Source organism: Ovis aries, chromosome 11, assembly GCF_016772045.2.
Source record: "Ovis aries strain OAR_USU_Benz2616 breed Rambouillet chromosome 11, ARS-UI_Ramb_v3.0, whole genome shotgun sequence".
NCBI classification, from domain to species: domain Eukaryota; kingdom Metazoa; phylum Chordata; class Mammalia; order Artiodactyla; family Bovidae; genus Ovis; species Ovis aries.
Genome location: NC_056064.1, coordinates 35,622,091 through 35,629,746, shown reverse-complemented (window position 1 = coordinate 35,629,746; position 7,656 = coordinate 35,622,091). Strand labels below are relative to the sequence as shown.

Genomic DNA, 7,656 nt, shown 5'->3' with positions numbered 1-7,656 from the left:
TGAGTTAACATTTTCAGCACCAAGCCAATGTATGCACCAATCTGAAATTTCCCTCAGATTGTCAGTACACGCATACCTAAGATCTGAAAGAGTCATACATTAAGTTCAATTATTTACAATATGAATACATAAGTATTGTGTGTGTTAGTTGCATCTGACTTTGTGACCCCATGAACTATAGCCCACCAGGCTCCTCTGTCCATGGAATTCTTCAGGCAGGAATACTGGAGTGGGTTGCCCAGGGATCAAACCCTGGTCTCCTACATTGCAAGCAGATTCCTTACCATCTGAACTACCAGGGAAGGAGCCCTGAATTTGTGTATTAGTGTTCTTGATTGTTACAAACTCTATTTTGTGTCTACTGGCCAGTAGCTTTTAGAAAAAGTTAACTTGAGCCTTTCTTCATTTATAAAAAGACCAGTTTTCTTCCAAGTTAAGCCTATAACTTTACCCAAAAGCTTCTAGCAGAAACTAGTATTTAAAATTGTTACTCTGATCGTTCTTTTACAGCTTTTCAAACTCACAAAAGCACATCGTTGATAGCATACAAAGAAAAATCTCTCCCATTTCCAGTCACCATCTCAATACTTCTTCATAACCTCATTCTGTCCACTAATGGACAAAGGCCTCACCATAGAGCTGACAGAACAGCTTAGCTCGGTTGTTTTCAGGGCTTGTTTCCTTAAAACTTTTTATTCCTCTGAATTACAAGGGTAACAGACAAAAGGCTTTTGTAGACTGGTGTCTAAAAAAAACTCATTTGAGACCAAATTTATTTCACAAGTAACCTGGGCAGTGCTGCTGCTGCTAAGTCGCTTCAGTCATGTCCGACTCTGTGCGACCCCACAGACGGCAGCCCACCAGGCTCCACCGTCCCTGGGATTCTCCAGGCAAGAATACTGGAGTGGGTTGCCATTTCCTTCTCCAATGCATGAAAGAGAAAAGTGAAAGTGAAGTCGCTCAGTCTGGTTTCTCACTGAAAAAGCAGAGAAAGTTATTCCAATTCAAGACAATTTTCTAATGTCAACACTGTATCAATGGACATTCAAACAGTGAAATGACTCATTATTTTACTTTAACAATGTGTCTCACCCTTGCAACTCATGGGCTAAAAAAAAAAACAAAACCTCCCTCCTTAAGGAGCCACTACAATTTGACACATTATGACTAATCTTTGAAGTACCAAACCAGGAAAAAACCAACCCAAAACCTGTGTGTAAACTTTGATAGGAAAATGCACAGAAATACTGACAACCTGTCCAATTTTTAATAGATGTTAATCATAAATTCTCCAGTTACAATGACTAGTCTCTAAGTGTAAGGATCAGTAAAAACAGAACTAAATCATCTTTAAGTAGTCAGGTGAGCTGCTTTGTCAAGCAAGTTTTCTGAGCTATTCATCTCCCATGCAGAAAAAGAAAATTGAGCCAATGATTTCTTTCTCCATATACATTTCAAATAAATTCTCTCAGTTTACATTAGAGAATTTCATTTTATCACCTGACTCCATCTTAGACGTTAGTGTGACACAATTTTAGTAAGGTTAACTTGCCTTAAGCATACCACCCTTGTTGCAGGGAGACATGTGGGCTGAACAGTTAGTTGCTAAAAACAAAGCTGTCCCAAGTGTTGCTCAGGTTAAGCACAACTTTTTATTTATATGGTAAGCTACTATCTGTGCCCTAGTAGGGCAACTGCTTTCCATTATAACTTTGTGATTCAATGAGTCAGATCTTTCTGCTGTATCAGCATTTACAACATAATTCCAGAATTAGATCTTTGGCAAAGACTTAAAAACAAAGACCACAATAAATGTTTTTAATTTTAAAGAATTTTAATACAAACTTAATATAAACTATTTCAGTCCCTCTTAACATATAAGACACTGACTCAAAATACTTTTATACCATTTTTTCAAGTATTGCACAATATAGGTACAAAATTAATATTTACGATTACATTTTCTTCCATAATATATAGCAAAAATTTTTAAACCTTTAACAGAAAATACTTTTTTTTGAAAAAGCAAATATTCGTACATTTTAATTCCACCACTAAAGGAGTATCCTGTACACAATTTTTAGAACAGGTGATGTCTTTGAGATGGATATTTTACAATTTCAGTAAAAAAAATACAACATGAAGCTGCTGTCACAGATCACTGTAGTAAAAAGATATAAATGCAATACCATGTCGTAGAAACAATATATATATCCTCTGATATTTTACAAACTTTGTACTAAATTAAATTATACAATTAGAAAAGACCAATAAACCCACTTATTAGTGCCAATTTTTTATAATAAAAAAAATCAGCCATGTCCTTGCTATATCTTAAATACTGTAAGAGGCCATATCTGAGAGTATACTTTAAAATATACAGTCAGTATAAAATAACTTTGTGCTTGGTTGGCAATGAAAAATGATGCATGTTTTATTTTTGTAACCAAGCTTGAATGTATCCTTACTATAAGCTTTTTTAAAAAAAAGAAAAAACTCAAGGAGGTTATTAAAAAAAAAATCCCCCTTGGGCCCAACCATTTTAACTTGTACATTTTTCTCTTTTTTTAGTTAGCCATAACAGGCTGGAATTGCTGGTTAGAATACTGCATGTTATTTAAGCTAAAATTCAAGCCATCTACAAAAGACTTCTCGTTGAGGCCTCCATAGGCCGCAAATACATCAAAGGCATTACTGTACTGGAGAGGACTGAGGTTAAGGGGGCTGTCACCTGGGAACATTCCATTGGTACTACTACCTTGACCCTGCATATTAGGAAAAATAAATTCCTTGGCATTAGGAGAAAGAGCAGAGGTTTTCTGCTGTTGCTGCTGCTGTGGTGGTGGTGGTGGCTGGGATGGCTGCTGCTGTTGCTGCGGCTGCTGCTGGTTACCCAGGCCAAGCCCATACAGAGAGTGCATTGAGGAAGAGATGGCTTTCTGCTTCAAGAGGTCATTCACATTCAAGCCGAGGTTAATAGGAGAAGTACGTGCAACCTTGTTGCTGCGGCCACTATTCTTCATTTTGGTAGAGCCAAACTTGGTGGCAGCGAAAGTGGCAGTAGTAAAGGTTAAAGGCTGAGTGGACCGGGGCATGAAGGTAGGGCTTACAGCAGCAGAGTGACCAAAGGGAGGCGATGGAGAGCTGGACACTGATGAGGCTGGGTCACTTATGGGCATAAAAACCTGGGCCTCTGGGTTAAAGCTGTTTTTGATCTCCTTATCCAACTCGCATCCATTTTCATTATTATCATCCACATAAAGCACCTTCACTGGTCCCTTTTCACCAATTTGGTAGGAAACCTCAAACGGGTCAATCCAAACACTAAGATCCTGTGGCAGATTGCCACGCACATCATCAATGTCCAAACCACTCTCTTTGGATGCTTGTTCAATCACTGGGTCCACTTTCTCCCCTATGTGTATACATCTAAACCCTGATCCTTTGTATGGCTTTTCAGGATACCAGTGTCCTTCATATTTCTTCTTAAGAAGTCTTTCAAGCTCTTCACCAAAAATGTTGACACGTCTTCTGGGAAGCTTATTATACAGATATGAAATAATAAAATTTAGTGCGACTTGGATTTCAAGCTGCATAGCTGCTACGCCACAAAATCAGGTTTGTGTTTCAACTCCCCCCTTGACACACACACAAAAGTTCAGTTTGTGGCAGAGAAACAAATTTTCACTCAAAGTGCTGGTATTAGTAGATATCCTTCACCTCAAGCAGTCTTGCTCCTTAAAGAAAACATAGAAAACAAAAGAAAACATGTCCACGTAAGATAAACATTAAGTTCCACAACCCTTTTTTACCCCCAGAGTAATTTCAGTTTTGAAAAAGTCTAATAAGCTAGAAAGTCTGAAAAATCTAATCAACACAAAATGTACGAACTTACCAATAGAAAATTGTCTACTGAAGACCAAAATCTTGGGAAAACAAGATCTACAGTTTAAAATGTGCAAAACAAAACCCTATTATTTACTTTGTTTCTGAATCGAGTTCTAAGAGGAAAAACACTTTCAGAATATACAGCATATTCTTTTTCTTCTTGCAGTTCTCAGAAGAATATTTATTGGAAACCATACTAAGCACACCTGTATATGCTTGTTTTAAACGTTGGTCATACTCCTATTCACTAGTTTAGAAATGAATTCTGTATTTCAGTTAATTCTGGACATATACGTCTTAAATCTGCTTTATTATCAAACAATCCCAAAATGTGAGATGTAAGGAAAAATTTCAAAGTACATGATACAACCTCTTCTCTATACTATTTAATGTGTATTTTTCTAAATCTGAAAATACTTCTTGTGCATCAAGTATAACAAAAGAAACAACTAACTTCGAACTCTATTGACTATTCTGTTTAAAGGGTAGGGTTTCTGAGTTTTATTCTGATTTTCAAAACCAACTCCCTCTCTCACGATAAGAGAACAGCCGAAGAGGCATGTACGATAAGGTCGACCTTTAAACGTTTGCTGGATCAGCACTGGGTGGGGATAAGAAAAGATCAAGGGCAAACAAGGTATTTGCAAAAGGGATCTATCTGTACACTCAGGTTGATTTAAAAGGACATTTAAAAAAATCAAGTTGGTATTAACCCGTCTGTTTCATTTTCCATATTCTTGGTGATAAAGGGAAAAGAATCCCAGGCTGCCCCCAAACTACAAACACTTTCCAAGCTCGTGTGCTGGCAAAGGCAGCTGATTAAGCCAAATTGCGTGAAGGTGCAGTCGAGCGAAATTCAGGCTCGGTGAAAGGTAGTTTCAAAGCAACGCCTTAAAGACGGGAGCAAGAAGAATTACATAAACAGCCAGTTGGGTCTCATTAGATTTCTGCTCACAGCCTTCGGAGCCAAGCGCTACAGCAGCAGCAGCAAGAGGAGGAGGTGGTGGTGGAGGAAAGCCACGAGAAATGGAAAAGGGACCACTCGGGGCCGGGGGCTGGACACCCGGCGGGTCGCGGCGCCGGTCGCACCAGGTCAGCCGCTCCCCTCCCCCCCGCCGTAACCCGACCCGCCGCTCCCTGCCCCCCACTCCGAGGTTCCTGGGACCCAGCCAGAGTCCGGGGAGCACCAGCTCCTCGGCACCATTTTCAGGCCCGGCGGCCCCGCGGACTCCAGCATTCCCCTCGAGCTCGCCGCTGCTCCCGGGCGCCCCAACCCCCGATTCCCTTCAGCTCGCCCCGGACAGCCCTTCCCCGGTGACCTGGCCCTGCCGAGCCCGATTCGCCGGCCAGCCCCGCCTCCGGGGCGCGCCGGAGACCCTCGGAGCCGCCTCCGACCGGGTGTCGGGAGCCGGTCCCCACCGCGCCCGGGCCGCGACGCCGCCATCCCAAGCCCCGAGGGCCCGGGGCTCGAAGCCGCTGCAGCCCCTCCTCCTCTTAACCCCGCCCGCCGCCCCTAGATACTTACGGGCTGCTTCCACCACAGACCCGGCCGCTGGGCGGAGAAGGGGAGGCGGGGCGGGGGCAAGGAAGGGTCGGCGGCGACGAGCTGGCCGGGCAGACTGCACGCCGACGCCGCCGGGAGGAGGCTGCGGAGGACCGGGGCCTCAGGAATTCGCCCCTTCTGGCTCGGAGTGGCAAGGACGGGGTCAGGCGAGCCCGCTCACTTCTCCACACAGCCCGGTGCCCGGCCCAGGGTGCCCGGTCCAGTGTCCCCCTAGAGCGCCCACTCCGCGCCGGGCCAGAGCTTCACTCTTTCTGCTGCGGCGCGCGCCCCGCCTCTCGTTTTATATTCTCTTCCCCACCCCCATCCCCTCCCGTAGGGATGTGCGCGCGCGCCTCACGTCACACAGCTCCGGGTAGCGTCACCATTCCCCGCCCTCCCACCCGGTACCCTGGACCCAGGCCGCTGGCTCCGCCCCTGCCCTGCCTCCGGACGCCATTGGTCAAGTCCCGCCGGCCCAAGTCCTGACAGGCCGCGGAGGGCCGGGTGGGCAAGGCCACACCTCTTGGTCTCCAGGGTGGCCAATGAACCGATGATCTTCCAGACACTGTGGGCAGGATTAAGAGAAAATTTGGAAAGGGATTGGGGGAGAGACATGCCAGAGAGGACGACAGAAGTGGTTTGGGGCGGCCACCTCTGGGTCTAGGCGGAGAACTGTGGAGAAGGGGGGAGGGGAGCGAAGCTGGGGGCGTAGCAGCGAGGTGAACAGGGAGAAGAGCCCAAGACGCCGAGAGGGAGGGGAGAATGGACAAAGAATGTGGGATTGTGGCCAAGGAAAAGCCCACTCGTTGACGAGCTAACAAGTATCGGCCTCCAGTGCACACAGGAGAGTCCAGAAAAGGGGAACTATGAGAGGGACTCTTGTACTGATTGAATATTAATCACCTCAAGGGCCTAGGCCAACTGCCATTCACAGAGGGGCAACTGCAGAACCCAAAGTTGCCGTGCCAGGCTGGGGGTGGGGAAGGGAGACCGCCTGGCCACACCTCCCGCCTAGGTGACAGTTTAACTGCCTCCGCATCCCACATCAGACCTCCCCGTGCGACCCGGCAGCAACTCGGATGTGGGGGTGGCTTGCGACTAAGAAGAACCACATTTTATTCCGAATGTCCCAATCCAGGCCTCCATGCCAAATTGTGTACGTATATGTGTATATATACGCATGCGTGTATTTCTAGTGCCTACCTTAACGTAAATACACATAATAAACACGGTGCCGCCTTGTGTTTTGCGTTTAAGATAATTTTCAGTTGAAATCTGGGCGAGTACATAGGAACTGGGGAAAGAGAGGGCCTCAAAGGGGGCGGGCAAGCTCTCTTTTCACAACCTGCAGCAGAGAAATACGCGAAGTTACACTGGGAATGGAACCGAGAGTCCCTCTCCGGCTAAAAATATTACTCACGGGTAGCAACGACGCCTGATTGGCCACCCTTCTCCTTAGCAACCAGGCTATTGGCTGTCTGGTATCCAGGAGACCGACGTCAAATTTGCACAGGGAAAGGCGGAGAGAAAAGTCTACGCGGAGAGAAGGCTAGGAGAAAGAGAAGCAAGGAATGAAACGCCGGTCACCTGGCCTTCCCGTCGCCCCATTCCTGTGCACTTCAAGAAGTGCTTCCTGGGAAAACAACTGGGTCTCCGCCTTCCCCTCAAAACGGAGAGGCCGGCACTCTGAAACTACCACAAGGAAGTTAAATCGCAGTTCACCGAACAGTGGGGTGTTGGCTCAACCAGCTATGTAGACCAGCTGCGCTGTTCGGGGACAAACTCGCTTTATGGACGCAAAATCTCGTCGTGGCTTTTTTACCCTCCAACCTGACTTTATTGCCCCGCTCTGCTCACCTTTTAGAAGGAACAGAATTGAAAAGGGGTATTTCTAAAGCCTCAAAGTGTGGAAGAGGAGGAGGGAAGATGGGTTTGTGAAATAGGCTGCGGGTGGGAGTGGTCCGGTGACCGATTTCTTGTTTATTGTATGGATTTCTAAAACTTGGGCAACATTTTTTAAAAATAGTTTTACTCAAGTTCTAGTTTGGGTTTTTCAGTTGTTAACGAGGAAGAGATTTGGTTGTGACAGTATGAAAGCATTTTAAATTAAAACATCCCTTCCTCTCCATCAAAAAAATTTATATTATTCGTTCAGTGTTGTCTTCCTTTTGCTCACTTGTATTTTTTTCTATAGTGAATATTAATTCTATTTGTTTTTTAAATGT

The 7,656-nt window shown here is 45.3% G+C and overlaps 1 protein-coding gene across 2 annotated transcripts; it reads right to left on the bottom strand.

Annotated features, from left to right (window-relative positions):
* Nucleotides 1-1,813: 1,813 nt before the first annotated feature.
* TOB1 (transducer of ERBB2, 1) lies at nt 1,814-5,705 on the bottom strand. 2 transcript variants are annotated; one of them, XM_015098694.4, is made up of 2 exons: nt 5,414-5,705; nt 1,814-3,737 (listed from the first exon to the last, which is right to left on the bottom strand). In XM_015098694.4, the coding sequence occupies exon 2, from the start codon at nt 3,594-3,596 to the stop codon at nt 2,568-2,570; it is 1,029 nt and encodes a 342-aa protein (XP_014954180.1). In that variant the 5' UTR covers nt 3,597-3,737; nt 5,414-5,705; the 3' UTR covers nt 1,814-2,567. The 2 variants fall into 2 exon arrangements, with proteins under 2 accessions (XP_014954180.1, XP_060250831.1); XM_060394848.1 differs by lacking the exon at nt 5,414-5,705 and adding an exon at nt 3,896-5,357.
* Nucleotides 5,706-7,656: the final 1,951 nt, after the last annotated feature.